This window comes from Podarcis gaigeae, assembly GCF_964106915.1.
Source record: "Podarcis gaigeae genome assembly, chromosome: 4".
NCBI classification, from domain to species: Eukaryota; Metazoa; Chordata; class Lepidosauria; order Squamata; family Lacertidae; genus Podarcis; species Podarcis gaigeae.
In genome coordinates this window covers 24,069,909-24,088,269 of record NC_139677.1, presented here as the reverse complement: position 1 = coordinate 24,088,269, position 18,361 = coordinate 24,069,909, and the positions used below count along the sequence as shown (strand labels likewise).

The 18,361-nt window shown below is 42.7% G+C and overlaps 2 protein-coding genes across 2 annotated transcripts in view; one reads left to right on the top strand and one right to left on the bottom strand.

Moving 5' to 3' along the window:
• The window catches only part of UBAC2 (UBA domain containing 2), a 91,076-nt gene that overhangs the window by 37,342 nt on the left and 35,373 nt on the right, over positions 1 to 18,361 (bottom strand). The gene's annotated exons all lie outside the window — the stretch shown is intronic.
• GPR183 (G protein-coupled receptor 183) lies at positions 1,027 to 9,913 on the top strand. The gene is made up of 2 exons (XM_083735342.1): positions 1,027 to 1,161; positions 6,647 to 9,913. Exon 2 carries the CDS (start codon positions 6,676 to 6,678, stop codon positions 7,756 to 7,758), a length of 1,083 nt encoding a protein of 360 aa, XP_083591468.1. The 5' UTR covers positions 1,027 to 1,161; positions 6,647 to 6,675; the 3' UTR covers positions 7,759 to 9,913.

Below are 18,361 nucleotides of genomic sequence, written 5' to 3'. Positions count from 1 at the left end.
TTTTTAAGTCGGGGAGTCCTGAAAACCCCACAAAACAGACGATACAGAATGCAGCACCATGGCCCTTTCAAAACATTTTCCATTTTTTGTCATAGAAACCCACGAGATGCTTTAGGTTCTTTAGTCAGACCATGATATACAAAACCTATCTACCCCACAAAACCTCACTTTTCACCAAAACCTGATACTCGTTTCTAGGTAAACAAAACATTGGCTAAATGTCAAGTAGACGTCACAGTTCTTCCCTTTTTAGTGTGGCAGGTTCTGTTTTGAGTTTGCTTTCTTGTCTAGCTAATTAGATTTTATTTGTGGATGTGTGCCCTTGCTTGCCCTAGGTGTCCTCTTACTGCTAAAGGAAGGTCACACTCTCATTCCTATTTTATATTTGAATGAGAACACGCCCCCATGTATTTTGGGGGACTCAGCATTTAGAAAATGGGGGGAGATTGTCCAGAGTTTTTGAGCTTTTTTTGAGGGGGGAATCACTTACGCAACAAAGAAACCACCAAACGGCTGTCCGTTCACCGCCAGCTACTGCCTATCGCCTGCCCAAATGCCGCTGCAACACCCAATCAAAAAAAGGCCTTGACGCAGTAAAAAAAAACCTCGTCTTATACCCGGAAAAGTACGATACCTTGCTGCCATCATGATATGAAGTCTGGACCTTGGTTTCAAGAACCGCTTGTGCTGAGATTATGATATCTGCAACAACGCTAAGCATCCACACCACCATAGCCCATCAGGCTAAAATATAAACGCCTTCATCTTACGGTAGATATCATATCTAGCAATTTTAACTTTCCCCTCTGCTTTTCAGAGTTTCTTTTTTTTGGGGGGGGGGGGAACTGATGAAGTAAGGTTTGGTCTATGAAAGCCATGATCTGTCGGTTTCTTTTTTAAATGCCGTTAACACTCTTGGGGGGGGGGGGGGAACGAAGCATGAAAAACATGAGGTGAATAGATGCTGTCACTTCCCATACTGTTTTTTTTTAGGTATACTTCAGCCATAGGGAGGGGAAATGCCATCAACTCCTTAAAAGGGTAGTCTGACCTAATCACTCGTAAGAACAACACGCAAAGGGGAAACAGTTGCATTTGAAATGTGTTGCAAGTGCAAGCACCACACAGAGGACTTAACAGAGGACTTAAACTACTGATAAAGTGAGTAGAGGGAATACTATGTTCTGTTCTTTTCAAAACAAGGCATTTAAACTGCTGTGGGAGTCAAATTTTCTGATGTGACTATGAAGCAGGCACTTCTTTAGACAGGAGAGAGAAGCAATTTGTGGAGAATATTTATGATACAGCAATGTTCATAGAAGCATGCAGCAGGACAAATTGGCAATTAAACTTAAGGGAATATGCAGGGATGAAGAATAAGAAATCAAGAAGAGAGACTTTTTACAATGGAAGGGGAAAAATTTATTGATTATTTCAGGACATGTTGTAAACAAATTTAAACATTAGTGGGATGGACATAAACACGTGCAGTAAGAGATAACTAAGGGGGGGGATAAAGGAAAATTTATAAATATATTTGAATTGGATATGCAGCAACAAAAAGATATGAAAGTAATAACTGCAGAAGGGAGGGGAGGGAAGGTAAGGGGAAGGTAAATTAGATTTGTAAAGAATTTGCTTTTCTGGCTAAAATGTTTCTGTAAGTTGAAAAATAAGAAGCATGTAGTAGGACTGTAGTTTAATTTCAATTGCAACATTGTTAATGTTTCTAATATAGGTATTGGGGTGGGAGTTAGAACCGGAAATTAAGGCTTATATTAAAAGAGTACTAGAAAAAAAACTGATTCAGTACAAGTTTTTAAAGAATAAAGGATAGGTACTTATAGGATATGAAGTAATATTAAGCTGTTATTTAAAAACTAGTTTAATCACTATTCATGTTTAAATAATGTGATAATGACTTTACAGTTCCCTTTTTAAAATGATTTTTTTCTTTAAAACTTTTTATTTTTAGGATGCATTAAAATGTCTTCCCACTTCCTGGGGGAAATTGTTCTAAAGTAGTCCAGCCCTATGCATGTTTTACAATATCTGGTGCTTTTTAGTTTAGAAAAAAAGGCAATCAAGAAGGGACATACAGAGGTGTGAAAAATACTACACAGTGTGGTGAAAGTAGGTAGAGAGACTTTTTCCTTGTTCTCTTCTAATACTAGAACTCAGAGTCACCCAATGAAGCTGGAAATTTCAGGAGACACAAAAAGAAGTGTTTCTTCACACAGCACATGAGAAAACAGAAATTTGCTGATGTGTTGTGATGGGCACCACACAATGACTTTAGAAGGGGCTTAGACGATTTCGTGGAAGATACGACTAGCCTATTCATGATGGTGGGGTGCTATCTCAAGTAAAGGAAATGGTATACCTGGGGTATACCTGTAAATACCAGTTGCAGGTGAACATAAATGGAGAAAGTGCTGTTGGACGCGTGTCCTGCTTTTGGGCTTCCTATAAACATCTGCTTGGCCACTATGAGAAAAGGATGTCAAACAAGATTGGCTTTGTTCTGATCACAGAGGGGTGCGCATGGCACTGTGATCTAAACCACTGAGCCTCTTGGGCTTGCCGACCAGAAGGTTGGCGGTTCGAATCTGCACAACAGCGTGAGCTCCCACCATTGCTCTGTCCCAGCTTCGGCCAACCTAGTAGTTTGAAAGCATGCCAGCGCGAGTAGATAAATAGCTGCGGCTGGGAAGGTAAACGGCGTTTCTGTGCGCTCTGGCACTCGTCATGGTGTCCCGTTGCACCAGAAGCAGTTTAGTCATGCTGGCTACGCGAGCCTGGAAAGTTGTTTGTGGACAAACGCCAGCTCCCTCGGCCTGAAAAGCGAGATGAGCACCGCAACTCTATAGTCGCCTTTGACTGGACTTAATATAATAATAATAATAATTTATTATTTATACCCTGCCTATTTGGCTGAGTTTCCCCAGCCACTCTGGGCAGTTCCCAATCAAGCGTTAAAAACAATAGAGCATTAAATATTAAAAACTTCCCTAAACAGGGCTGCCTTCAGATGTCTTTTAAAGATAGGATAGCTGCTTATTTCCTTCACATCTGGTGGGAGGGTGTTCCATCGGGTGGGTGCCACTACAGAGAAGGCCCTCTGTCTGGTTCCCTGTAGCCTCACTTCTTGCAATGAGGGAACCACCAGAAGGTCCTCTGTGCTGGACCTCAGTGTCCGGGCTGAACGATGGGGGCAGAGACGCTCCTTCAGGTATACAGGAACAAGGCCGTTTAGAGCTTTAAAGGTCAGCACCAACACTTTGAATTGTGCTCGGAAACGTACTGGGAGCCAATGCAGATCTCTCAGGACCGGTGTTGTGTGGTCCCGGCGGCCACTCCCAGTCTCGGGCCTCTTAAGCTGTTATGGTGAGTGCAGGCCCTGCCCCCTAGGCCCAATGGAGTTGGCTGGAGAGGGAGCGGTCTTCCTAGCACTCACAAGAGCAGCAACAGCAACTTAACCATCCAGAGGTCCTTCACCTTTTTTTTTAGCTACCTGTTCTGATCAGCATGGCTCCTCTTTTGTTCTTAACCCCCACTGATTAGATTTACTCCCAAGGAGGTATGCATAGGATTGTCCCCACATGACCCAAACCTGACCACATTTATATGAACACTGTGTCCACTGGAGCTTACTTCCAAGTAAGCACTGACGGGGGCTTCACTCCTCGGATAATATCCAATGCTGCCTGCCCACTCATGCAATGGAAGCTAATGGCGCAACAGGATCCCTCGTTTCTCTTAGAATTGTAGAGTTGGAAGGGACCTTGAGCATCATCTAGTCCAACCCCCTGCAATGCAGGAATCTCAACATGTGGTTCCCCTGTGTGTCACCCAACCCTCTGGAGCAGATTTTTGGCATACACAGTGGACTATAGGGGGAAGGGAAGGAAAGAGAAGCCCTGCTATGTGTGTGAACACTCACACAACATTGGATCTCACTCCATACACAACATTGGATCTCACTCCATACACAACATTGGATCTCACTCCATACACAACATTGGATCTCACTCCATACACAACATTGGATCTCACACCATACACAACATTGGATCTCACTCCATACACAACATTGAATCTCACTCCATACACAACATTGGATCTCACTCCATACACAACATTGGATCTCACTCCATACACAACATTGGATCTCACTCCAAGTGGTGTATGAATAGGTTTCACAATGTTTTGTCTTGATATTTTGACAGGCTTTCTGCTTTATGAACTAGATAAATTTACAAAGCTGATTTTTTATCTATCACAATTTTTCCCCAGACACAAAAATCTGGAAAAGGACATTTGATTAATGTATTGAGTTTGAACAGAATATGGAACGGAACCGGTATACTTAAGCATAAAAACATACAAAAATGTTACAAAATCTTCTTTATTTTGCAGTTGTGAGGTCTGATTAGACATTGTGTGTGTGCAACAACCCTTAAAGGAGGCTAGAATTGCACCAATCAGCCACAGAGTGAGAAGAGGGATAGAGGGGGACTTTTCACAGTTTAGTCAAGCGCATACTGTACTTTGTCCTGTTCAAATAACCCAGCCTGTTTGTGGAGTTCTCACTGTCCAATACATCTTCCATACACAACTATAACCATGCAGAAATTATTGAAATGGAGGAGCATTTCAGCCCACCAATTCCCACAGCCCATCAAAACAGATAATGAGGATTCCAGCTTCCCTTAAAGAGCTGTGCAAATGCTTTGCTGGCTGTGAGATAGGGGCATTACATCTATAGCTCCTATTTCATGCATTTCTGTCTAGGGATACAAATACAGACACTAGCTTCTCAGCACATAAAGCCCCTGGTTAGTTCAGGGCACTGCTATATAAGCACAACAAATTCAAAAACACTTGAAGCAAACTGCTGCTAACATTGCAACTACTGGAAACCCCAAAATTAGGAATCACATATAAATAATATTGTGAAATACACAGAAATTGGGAGGAGCAGCTCTATCTATTCATGTCTTCTATTAAAAGCTCCCTTGCACTTGAAACAAAAAATCATTATGAGTTGTGCCAGCAAAGTCTCTTCCTTCCCCTTTTCTGCATCTGTTGTCTCCAACCAGCCCTCCTAAGCTAGGTTAGTGTTTGTACTTGCACAAAACATAATTCTCAATAAACACACTATGGACTGAGCTTTAAGTTGCTGCTGCTGCAGATATACTACAAATGGAAGAATATACCCTCATCATCCAAGACAGCTAGTGAGGTGCAGAAATAATGTTACTACAAACTGAACTAATATCCTGTTTTTATTAACTGTGCCACAAGACAGCTTTGTAAGACAGTCGTGAAGCAATCTGTGTGGCTGAGGGTTGCTAACTATACAACACACTGGACCGAACAGAGTGAAACTCCATGTAAGTTTGGGAGCTGAAAGCCACACAACCACTTCTGCTGCCGCAACCAACCATTGTAAGCTTTCTAACCACTGTGGAGTGTAGATGAATGAGCCTAGACTTCATTTCTCCCCCCCCCCCCCATACAACCATAGCCATGCAGGGTGGAAAAATTGTTGGACTAGTGAAAAGGTTTATGAAGTAGTATGTACGTGCAAAGTTTTATTTGGTAAATAAGGAGTTACTGTGCTGAAAGTAAGAGGTGGGTTTGTGCACCGGGTCGGGGGGAGGGTTCTTAATGGGCGTGCAATCCTAAAATAATATCACAAACTTATTTCCCCCTTCGACACACCATGAAACAAAGGGTGTGCATGTGTGTGAAGAAGTGAGTCTGAGCATGTTGGAGGTGTTTGGGGAGAGGATAGAACCTCTTTAAACAATGCAAAGGCTCAATTCACATGAAAGAAGTTCACACACAAAATACTGTACTCGTTTTTGGCAAAGTAAATCTTCAGGACCTACTGCTAGAGAGCTGTAGTCAAAGCTTTGACTGCTTTTGTTTTTTTAAAAAAATAAATGAATAAATATATTATTGGCTGCTTCCCTGGCCTTTGAGCTCCCACCTCTGTTTGCTTACCACTTTCCCTTTAACAGCACACAATTGCTTCCGTTCTTAAGACTGACGTGAGGATTACAGACAGAAGTTAGTCAGGTAGTTAGTTACCAGAGAGAGCAGGCCACTGGGACAGGTGGGCTTTGGAATTTCCATTCCCAGGGAGACTGCATGGGCAATATTGCACAGGGTGAAAAAAAATAGCCACATCAGAAGATTTGACAGTGTATTTTGCATCATTGCAAGGATTAAGTATTTCTGACCTGGTCTGCCAACGATCCTTTAGGACAGAAAGTTCGTTCTGTCATACTGTTCCAAGTCTAGTGTCATGGTGTCAGTTTCAGAAAGCAGGTTTCTCCATTTATTAATACTGCCAGTGAGCAGTTAGGTTAATCCCGAAGAAATCAGAGGCATGGCTTTTGGCCCTTCCTTTCCAAGTTATTAAGTTGATTTCAAACTTCCGATCTTCTATAGACTGCTGTTTTGAAATCCAAACTTAAAGAGTTGGAATTATATTTTTTAAAAGAAGAAGAAATAATTTAACTACTAATTTAACTACTTGGTTTTACACAAGGCTAACCTATTGACCACTTGCAATGAAAAATATGATTGCCTATATTAAACACAACACACACCCCTGCCCCTTCTGTTTTTCTAGGTCTCCTAAACTTCCTGGATATATCAGCTATGGCAACAGCCTGGGCCACCGCTGCCTCAACAGCCCATCAGACTAATAATTCAACTTGCGACCTATATGAGCACAGCGATACGGCACATATCCTGTTGCCCATGTTCTACAGTGTTATTTTCTTAATCGGAATGCTTGGAAACGCACTTGCTTTGGCTGTAATCGTTAAGAACAGAAAGAAGATGAATTCTACTACTATTTACTCAACGAATCTTGTTGTATCAGACATTCTTTTCACTACGGCGTTGCCTGGAAGAATAGCATACTATGCACTGGGCTTTCACTGGCCACTTGGAGAAGCACTCTGCAGGCTCTCAGCACTTGTCTTTTACATCAACATTTATGCCGCTGTGAACTTCATGACATGCCTGAGCATTGACAGGTTTGTCGCCGTGGTTCATCCTTTACGCACAAAGATCAGAAGAGTTAAATGTGCCACGTACATCTGTTGCTTTGTGTGGTTTCTTGTACTTGCCCAAACCATTCCATTGCTTTTACAACAAATGTCATACGAGGAAGGAGAAAGAATAACATGCATGGAATACCCAAACTTTGAACGAATTGCAAATCTCCCTTGGATACTTCTTGGAGCCTGCCTTCTGGGATATGCATTCCCCCTTGGGATTATATTAGTCTGTTACTCTAAAATTAGTTGCAAACTCTGCCATATTGCAAGAGAAAACCCACTAGCTGAAAAGTCCGGAACCAACAAGAAGGCTTTTAATACAATTATTTTTATCATCGTTGTCTTTGTCATCTGTCTTACTCCGTATCATGTTGCCATTATTGTATACATGATTAAGAAGATTGTACTTAAAGATATCATTCCATGCAGCAGTCGGCAAATCTTCCAAAAGACCCTCCATTACACTGTTTTCCTGATGAATTTAAACTGCTGCTTGGATCCTTTTATCTATTTCTTTGCATGTAGAGGATACAAAAGAACAATCATGAAAATATTGAGACGTCAAGGAAGCATATCACTATCGAGCGCTGTCAAAACAGCTCCTGAGGAAAGCTCTCGTGATATAGGAGACACACAGCTGTCTCCCCTTTCAACATCTCTAAATGGAAAAAGGTGAACACAAATTAACATTTGAAACGTGCTTCCAGAGTTTCTATTTCAGAAAACATTGGTAATAGTAAAAACCATGAACTATTTCTTTTTTAAAAGGAGCTAATATTTTAATTCTTCCAGGAGTGGCGTGGATTGGAGTGGTGATGTAGCCCATGTAGCCACAAGAAAGAGAAAAACTGGCATTGTATTTGCTTTTAAAATTTGTTTTCATGTCTTTGTTTGTCCATGTTGCTTTATCATGGGGTGCAGTTATGTATATTTCTATTTCTGAATCTCAGGAGCCCAGGCAGGAGAGTGATTTAGGACTTAGACAGAGAAGCAAGCTAAAATTAAACTGAATGTTTAACTCCGGTTCATTCACCCTTAACACCTATGACTGGTACAAGGGATATACCTGGAAGGAAGCATGTAATCATCTTTGCTTTTTCATAGGTAACGAACTATATAAAATCATCGTTTATATATAAAAGCCTCCTGTCACAAGAAGGGGGTGATTTGCCTAATCTACCAGTGTGACTTTCCAATCTACCATGTGGCTCACACAATACATCTCCAAGAATATGCAGTATGCTGGCAAACAGTAGAGTATGAAGCTACCACAGCTGGGCAGATGGTAAGCAACCAAGATAGGGAGGAGGTCAGAAGCAGGGTGCGGCTAAGAATGGCACTTCTTTCGGTAGGAAGCCAGTCACTGATTTAAGCAAAAAAACACCCTGTCTCTTAGCTTCTAAAAAACAAAGAAGAAAATAGCACGTTGTACAAGAGGAAGGAGGGAGGGGTTGCTATCCACCATCAGCAACATCTGCATCCTAAAAACCCTTTGTTGCAATTCTTCTGGTTTACTTTTCATACTGTTTTGTTTTCCATTAGTGAGTTCTTTTGCATCCTGATCCTGGGACTTTTTGTTTGTGTTCTTGTACCTACGTGCTTTCCTTTCTCAGAATCAGGGGGTCGTTGGATCACGTTTGGCTTGTTTTTTTAAAATCCCAAGCATACATATAGGCAGCTGTGTTTTGGCAGAAACCAATAACCTCGCTCGGTCCCTGCTCCTGCCAACCTAGCAGTTCGAAAGCACGTCAAAGTGCAAGTAGATAAATAGGTACCGCTCCGGCGAGAAGGTAAACAGTATTTCCATGCGCTGCTCTGGTTCACCAGAAGCGGCTTAGTCATGCTGGCCACATGAACCGGAAGCTGTACGCCTGCTCCCTCGGCCAATAAAGCGAGATGAGCGCCGCAACCCCAGAGTCGGTCACGACTGGACCTAATGGTCAGGGGTCCCTTTACCTTTACTAACCTTGCTTGGATTAAGGGTGAACTATGATAAATTAGTAAGCATGCAAGGGAAGTCATTCATGGAATAAGAGACTGAAGAATGGGTAGATATGTACAAAAACATATATTTTATAAATTCAGCTAAAAAAACCTCTCCAGTAGGAAAAGTAAAGCAGCAGAACAATAGCTTAAAAACTGGCTATTATGAAAGATGTGTCTATAAAATTAGAGATATTGTGGTAAAGGGCAGTACCTAGTTTTATAAGGCAATAACTCTCCCAAGTATGAAACCCAGAAGCAGGAACAGTGATTGGAACTTGAGGTCTGGATGGCACAAGCTACTTGTAGTATTTTTAGAGACATATCAAGTGAAAATTAGGTGGTATGTTTCATTGTGGGAGTTCTGATACCTCCTGATGTTATAAATAGTTGTGGACTGGTACCTAAAAGCAGTTGCTCTGTAGTAACACAAGCAGTGAACACGTGGCGCATGACAGCTGCCCGTGCAGGTGCGGAACCGTGGCAGAGCTCAAGCTACCAAAAGAACAGGAGTTAACACCACTACCAGTTCTTATGCAATGTCCTTCCTTCCATTTAAGGATCAATAGATTTTAAAACATCAGAAATGAGTTAGGAACATTCCCATGTGAGCCTAGTACTAGGTAGCATTGAGTGACAGATGAAAAACAGTCTGATTTTTAGACGTTTAAGGGTCGTATTTTTTCCTTCTAAAAATCACGTGTTTGACATGTTAATTGGTTTGAGACTCATGGCAATCAGCGACTTCGTTATTTGTCTGAAGAAGAAATGTAACACAATATCTATTCTTTAGGAACGTATACAAATATAGTCAAAGCAAATTAAAACCATCTACTTGCAATTTCCAACCTATGTTCATTTCACTTATTTATATTCCTGCTATTTTCCTGGACGCTTTATTTTTAGTCTAAGAGCAAGAAAAGCTGGGTCTACAAAAAGGTACCAATGCCACATATGCCTATTATAAGCATTGTTGTAATAGCAAACTTGAAGTCAAGCCGAAAAAAACTAAGAGTTTTGCACGATAAAGGCTTAAAGAACTGGCTCATATTAACTCAACGCCCTTTAATGTAAAGCTAGTGAGGAATGGTGCCCTCACATTGGGCTGAGATGGAGCGGTTAGCCTGGAGCCACTTTCTGGTGGGCCTCCTTGCAGCTGCCTGCCTAGGACCTTCTCGCTTTCCTGTCTCACCCACTAGCCATACCATAGCCTTTTGGTTGGACCAACTCCTTGCATGCCGAACAAAGGTGGTCATGAGATGGAGAAACTGGGGGGAAAAGGAGGTGGGAAATAACGTCTTCCCTCAATGCCAGAAGTTTTGCCACCACGAACCCAATACAAAATGTATTAAACCAGGGATGGCCCTTGCGATGCTGTTGGACTGCAACTCCCATCATCCCTGACCATCTTTCCATGCTTGCTGGGGATTAAGAGAGTTAGAGTCTAACAGCATCTGGTGGGCCACTGGTGCCCCATCTGTACATTAAACAATACATAATAGGTAAAGGTAAAGGTACCCCTGCCCATACGGGCCAGTCGTGTCCGACTCTAGGGTTGTGCGCCCATCTCACTTAAGAGGCCGGGGGCCAGCGCTGTCCGAAGACACTTCCGGGTCATGTGGCCAGCGTGCCAAGCTGCATCTGGCGAGCCAGCGCAGCACACGGAAACACCGTTTACCTTCCCGCTGGTAAGCGGTCCCTATTTATCTACTTGCACCCGGGGGTGCTTTCGAACTGCTAGGTTGGCAGGCGCTGGGACTGAACGACTGGAGCGCACCCTGCCACGGGGATTCGAACCACCGAACATGCGATCGGCAAGTCCTAGGCGCTGAGGTTTTACCCACAGCGCCACCCGTGTCCCAAACAATACATAATAGTCAACCTAAAAAACTTGTACACACATACACACACATGCACACAGAGCAGAGAGTATATAATATTCCAAAAAAAACCCCCAAAAAACAAACCTGGATGATAACACAGTTCTATTACTTCTGTATTACTGTTGATGGTGAGACAGTGTCTTGACTGAAGCCATTACAGTGGTACCTCGGGTTGCATACGCTTCAGGTTACAGATGCTTCAGGTTACAGACTCCACTAACCCAGAAATAGTACCTCGGGTTAAGAACTCTGCTTCAGGATGAGAACAGAAATCAGGCTCCGGCGAGGTGGCGGCAGCAGGAGGCCCCATTAGCTAAAGTGGTGCTTCAGGTTAAGAACAGTTTCAAGTTAAGAACGGACTTCCGGAACGAATTAAGTACTTAACCCAAGGTACCACTGTACTGAGTTGAGATTTGGACCATCAATTGTATCCCACCCTCTTTATCACTACACGACACAAGCTCTTCTCCACCTTTTGCAATGTTCTTGGTGGCTCATGCTAAAGGATAATACAGAATTCTGTCCTTTTAAGCAAGAGAAACCAGGCACCAAACTTTCTGCAGTTAGTATCTGGTGAGTTACTAACTTTCCTGCTGAGACACTATAAGTAGAAGTGCCAGCTATCAAGGATCATGAGATGTGTGGGTAATGGGACAAGCTACTTAAGTATCTGCAAATACAAAGGGCATGAAAATTAGTTGGTGCAGACAAACTCTTTATATTTCATTGCAGGTACTTTCAGATATTACTATTACTGTCCAGCAATGTCCCTTCCATTGCACAGAGATGGTAAATGCAATGTACAGTGGCTTAAGATTCAGCCATCAGCCTGTCATTAACCCTCTGGAAAAGACATACGTATATTTAGGCTGGGATACTGTCAATGCCGCAAAGAGTCACAAGTTATCTGCAAAGTCCGGACATTTCAGAGCAGTATCTCATGATCTCCCATTGCGGCTTCATCCTTGGCAATGAAGAGGAAGGAAGTCTGGTGACTTAAGTCTGGCCAAAGGTACTCTTCCCTTTATAAATGTGGCCTCAGAAGGCAAAAAGATATTGACAGTATTTTCAAATGTGATTAATGAGCAAACGCTGCAGGGAAGCTGGTAATTAGCAATGGTAATTATCAGTGTTGTCACTAGTTAATCCTTTGAATTGTAGAAAAATTCATGTATGGAATCTGAATATATCTGGCTATGACGAAGAAGGTAGTACCCAGACATAGAGCTAACACACTCACTGAAATCAATGGAGGTTAATTATGACTGACTAAGCGAGATGAGCGCCGCAACCCCAGAGTCGGCCACGACTGGACCTAATGGTCAGGGGGTCCCTTTACCTTTATAAAATCTGATTGATTTCATTGGGTGTACCTGAATCTTTAGGTGCTGCAGATATCTTCTTAGAAGAGGGATCTTTTATACTGGAGGGAATACCTGTTCTAAGTGTGCCCTTGCCACATGCAGCTTTTATTTGTATAAAAATAAAGCATTTTTTAAAGAAATCTGCCATCTAGTTGAAAATGTCATAGCCCTAGTAATTACTGGTATGTTATCCCCTGAATCAAGTTCTCTCATACAGGAGATGAGAAACCAGCACAGGAACACCATCTCTCGCGCTTGTCTTCTAAAAAAACTATGGTTCTCATATCTTCCATGACCAGACATGATATTAGTGTCTGCAGCAAAAGAGCCAATTGTGCTACTGTTGGTCCCTGACACTGACAATGGCAGAGATAGTGGCAGAATTCCATACAGGCCCCTTGTACTGCATCCTACAGGTCTTTTCAGTCTTTTTCTGAGCCCTAAAGAACAATGAGTAAACACATATTAGTTCTAGCTTTAGCTGTGTTATACATAACACTACATTTGGGATTTATAAAAGTGAGTAGGCAGAACTCACATATTGTGAAATACAATTTCACAATCTAGTCTGTGACCTCAATGGAACCTATTGTTTAGTTTGACTTTTTTTCTAAGTATCAAAAACATTTTGAGACATGGAATCGTGTTTAGGAAGAAAGGAAAAAATGCAAGTCCCCACTTTTTGGAGTCAACCTATTATCTTGAAATACATTTAAGAATAACCTGCAGTACAAACTCCAATCCACACAGCACACTTTTGGAAAAGTTATTTGTATATATATTTCCCACTCAGATAAAAACAAACCAATGTTTCAATTGCAAAGCTGATGAAATTTCTATACCTTCCTCTAAGCAAACTTTTTGAGAAAATGAATAGATTAAGGTCAACGCACATCTGTATGCGCTTATACAAGTTACCAAGGCAGAGACACAACATGTGGTTTTTGTTTTGAAATGCTTTCTCAGAATAGCCCGAAAACTTCCTCCCAAGAATCTTTCGCAACATGATATCCATCAGTAACAAACAAGAAAAGGAAGCGAAGGTACTGCTGGCAAGACACCTTTCTCATTTGATTTGCCACCTCATTATACCTTGCTGCTTCTAACCGCATTAAGCACTTTTTGTGTGGTGACAATATTGACTGGAAGTGAAATTGAGGTTTTTTCAAGGTGCTGAACCAATCCTGCCATGCAGCTACTTGCTGCAATTGCCAAATTTTGTGCACACGTTTTCATTTTGAAAAGCATTTCTCCCAAGACAATGGCAAGAAAACACATCACCAAGTATGAAACGAAATTTTTAAAAGAAAATGAAGTCAAAGCTTTTCTAAGACAAAAAACCTCTCTTATTTCCGTGAGTAGTTGTCATGGTTTTATGACTACAACAAAGTCAAGAAAGCCATTCTCTGCACAAAGAAAAGGGGAAATAATCATAATTTTACTACAAAAAAATAGGCAGGACTCACACAAGTGCCTTTCAAAAGAGTCTTGCAGTTAAGAGGAAGTTTGCCCTTATCTTCCTTGATGTTGCTGCTTGGAGTGGAAAAACAAACAAACGTAAGTGGGCTTGCTCAGAAGCTGGGGCTCTGGCAATTGCCCTAGGATGCAAGGTGATCTTATTGGTTTTATTCATTTATTTAATAAAATGTATACACTGCTTGATTGTAAAAACAACAACACACCACAAAGAAGTTTACAAACGGATAAAACAAATCAATAAAAAAATGCAACAATAGTTTAAAACATGCAAAAAGTTGAAATACTAATGATGCACACATGCCCTCTTCAAATCTGCTCACTGGAACGGGGCCTGTATCAATGCTATGTTGGATGGCACTAGCAAAAGTGTTTTACTCATTATGGCAAAGAGAAGACTAGACACTGTGAAGCAGCCTTGGGAGATAATAAACTGTCACATACTGGTCTGTTTCTCTCCAAACAAACCACAAACGGAAGGCAAGGTCCGTTCCAGTATGCTGCTCATTCACTGTAAGTCATAAACCATAAGCTGCCGTGACATGTGAACCAGTCCACAAAATCCAGGGTTCAAATAGTATTTGAACCTGGGTTCCCATGTCTAAGCTCCAAGTTTTGTCTAGCTGATGAAAAATCACTTTCTTGAAGCCCTACCATATCAGAGTAAGGCATCAAGGTACTTTTGCAAGATATTGCATCATCTATGTAGACATTTGCGAGGGTGGTGGAAAGAAAAGAACTTGTGATTTTTAAAAAGAAAAGACTTTTGTAAGCCTACAGCTAGGAGTAGTTTTATAAATAGTTTCATGGATATCAACAGTTTCAACAGCTATGCCAAAGTCACACAACAGTTTGCAACCCATAAAGTCGAATGCAGGTCAACAGCTGTGTAGACAGTCAACCAAGTGGTTGATAAAGTTTTGGGGTGTGTTGTCAGCAGTATGCTGATGACACACAGCTCTATTCTCCTTTACATCTGCAGGCGTAGCTGTGGATGTGCTGGACCGGTGTATTGCCTCGGTAATGGACTGGATGAGAGCCAATAAACTGAAGCTCAATCCAGATAAGACAGAGGCACTGTTAGTGGATGGTTTCCTAGACCAGATGGATGGGAGACTGCCTGCACTTGAGGGATTGACAATCCTTCTTAAGAAGCAGGTACGTATCTTTGAGGCGCTCCTGGATCCACTGCTGTTGCTTGAGGCCCAGGTGGTGCTGTGTGCCTTCTGCCAGCTTCAACTCATGGCCCAGCTACGCCCCTATCTGGACAAGGGTAGCCTAACTTCCGTGGCCTATGCTTTGGTCACCTCTAGGTGGATTATTGCAATGCGTCATACATGGGGCTGCCTCTGAAGATGGTTCAGAAACTTCAGCTGCTGCAAAATTTGATGGCCAGGTTGCTCACTGGACCAAGACGGTTTGAGCATATAACATCAATCCTGGCCCAACTACACTGTGTGCCAATTAGTTTCCAAGCCCAATTCAAAGTGCTGGTGCTGACCTTTGCAGTTTTACATGGTTGAAGACCTCAATACTTTAAGGACTGCCTCTTCCCACACAAACTGACCTGGACCCCGTGCTTGTCATTTGAGGCCCTTCTCTATGTCCCACCCCCACCCCCAAGAGGTTTGGAGGGTGACAAAACGAGAAGCAGATTTTTCTGTGATGGTTCCCCGTCTGTGGAGTCCTCTCTCCAGAGAGGCTTGCCTGGCAACTACATGTCTTCTGGCACCAGGCGAAAAATTTCCACTTTACTCAGGCCTTTGGCCATTAAATAATCTATGGCCTGTTCAATGTTGGGAGGGGGGGCTGTTATTATGATAATTTTAAAAATTATGCTGTGTATTATTATGCTCTCTATATTTTTTAAATTATGCTGCGTACATTATGTTCCTAATGTTGTGCACCGCCCTGGGATATTTGGCTAAAGGGTGATAGATAAATCAAATAAATAAATCTCCTATATTTACTATCTGTGCAAGGCTGCAAAAACAAAGAGGATTTTCAAGGATCTGATATACCACAATATTCAGGGGTATAGGCTGGATCTGGTTTTGTGGGTCACAAGTTGTGCGGGCTATGTAAAAACAAGTTAGTCCCTAGTCCCTGTACAACTTATGGCTGAACAAGCCAAACACAAGCCACCAGCTATTTCTTTGGCATGCCAGGAGGTTGACACTCACACATGACCATGGCAGTTTTTACAATCCTAAGCATGCAGCAAAAACCAGTATGTTAATGAAGTTTGTGGGCTGCATTTCGCTTGATGGATCACATATTGTAAGGTCTGATCTCTTATGTCAGAGTTAAGACAGTCACATATGCCACCAGCAAGTCAAACTACTGTATTCCATGACTGCTCTGTAGCAATAATAGATACTGAACAGTAGAGGGCAAGACAGTTACATCAATAACTCTAGCCTTTTGAAGGCAAGGCGAATAAATACAACTAAGATAAAGCATGGGCATACAGAACGATATTTAAGGAAATAGACTAAATACAATGGAATGAATCATTTGGAGTGTTGCTAATATCCAAAGATAACAACAGCACATCAATGCCATCTCTCTCACAAAGATGGCCTAGCGTTCTATATAGAATCAGCAATTTCACATGGAATTATTAGGGAACTTGCCACATCCACCATAAATACTTTCAGTCTCAAACCAATACTAAGCATTGCCCAAGCACTAAGAATGATGCAGCTTCTTGATTTCTTAATTTTAAGAAAAGCCCCCAAGGTCTCTTGGCTTTGTAAGTACCGATTGTCATCTTTCTGAATTCTCAGCAGCCTAAAAAAGTATGCATTTGTGTCACACTGGAGCCAAAGTCCAAACCTCTACACTAGTGCTTAGTGCTTGAGGAGATGTATTTGGGCTTTGTGTTGTTTTCCCCTCAATTATTACTTCCTCGTCCTTTGAAAGTTCCAGAAACCTGAAGTCTGTTGTGAATATGTGTGGACGTGTACAGTGGTACCTTGGGTTAAGAACTTAATTCGTTCTGAAGGTCTGTTCTTAACTTGAAACTGTTCTCAACCTGAGGTACCACTTTAGCTAATGGGGCCTCCCTCTGCCGCCACGATGCCACCGTGCGATTTCTGTTCTCATCCTGAGGTAAAGTTCTTAACCCAAGGTACTATTTCTGGGTTAGTGGAGTTTGTAACCTGAAGCGTCTGTAACCTGAGTGTCAGGGGCAAGAGGGGAAAAGGCGGATGGATTACAGAGAGCCCCCAAAGATCGTGGGAAGCAGCACTTCCTCAGCGGAGGAAGGAAGCCATGCCTCTAGTGGGGAAGAGCTGCAGGGCTCGGAGGATGCAAGGCGATGCCAGGACACCTTGCCTGAGCAAAGCGGGGAGGAGGGAGGTCCCCCGTTACCCAAGCCTTCCTTGCGCAGTAGGCTTTTGCGCAAAGAGGGGAGGCGCAGACTGGGGGTCAAGAAACTACTCTGCTGGGGAAGATTTGAGGACTGCCCACTCTCTTCTGCCAGTGAATGAGCAAGACATGGAATAGAGGCGCTCTGCATTCTAAAGGTTTTTTTTTAGCACCAATAAGAAAGCTTTAGAACAGACTAGTGAGGCATCTTGCCTGATTGCTCTCGAGCAACCACCTTAACACTGAGGTACCACTGTACTCATGTATTTATTCACCTATGCATGTAAACATTTTTTTTAAAAGGCTATCTTGGAACAATGCCATAATGAACCTTTACCAAAAACAATTTTCTCTCCTCTCCTTCTCACCCACTCTCCAGCAGCCACCACCTAAGGGAGGAGGCCGGCAGCGGCAGCCATGGAGAGACCATGGAGAGGCAACAGGATGTTCTGTCGCAGTCGCCACCGCCATGGCAGCTGCTCAAGACAAGCACTGGCCTTTCCTTCTTCCCGAGATCAGCACTGGCGGTGCTGGGGGGGGGGGGGACTGAGACATTCCGGGATCATATCAGAAGCCGGTTTGGCTTTTGTAATTCCGGGACTGTCCCTGGAAAATAGGGACATTTGAGGGTATGCCACACGAGTGCTTGCATGAAAATTCTAAGTGAGCCCAAAGCACAGGAAAGCCGAGTACAAAAAGTTCATATACCAATTTATCTGCAGGATTTCTAAAATCTGCCTGCTCTTACTTGCTACTCCCCCCCCCCACTCCATAATCTCTGGTAATAACCTCAATTTCCTGAGCAGCTACAGCCTGGTTCCCAATGGAGTACTGCTTATAAAGCAAATAAGGTAAAGGTAAACAGACCCCTGACCATTAGGTCCAGTCGTGACTGACTCTGGGGTTGCGGCGCTCATCTCGCTTTATTGGCCGAGAGAGCTGGCTACAGCTTCCAGGTCATGTGGCCAGCATGACTAAGCCGCTTCTGGCGAACCAGAGCAGTGCACGGAAACGCCGTTTACCTTCCCACCGGAGAGGTACCTATTTATCTACTTGCACTTTGAGGTGCTTTTGAACTGCTAGGTTGGCAGGAGCAGGGACAGAGCAATGGGAGCTCACCCCATTGTGGGGATTTGAACCGCCAACCTTCTGATCGGCAAGTCCTAGGCTCTGTGGTTTAACCCACAGTGCCACCCACGTC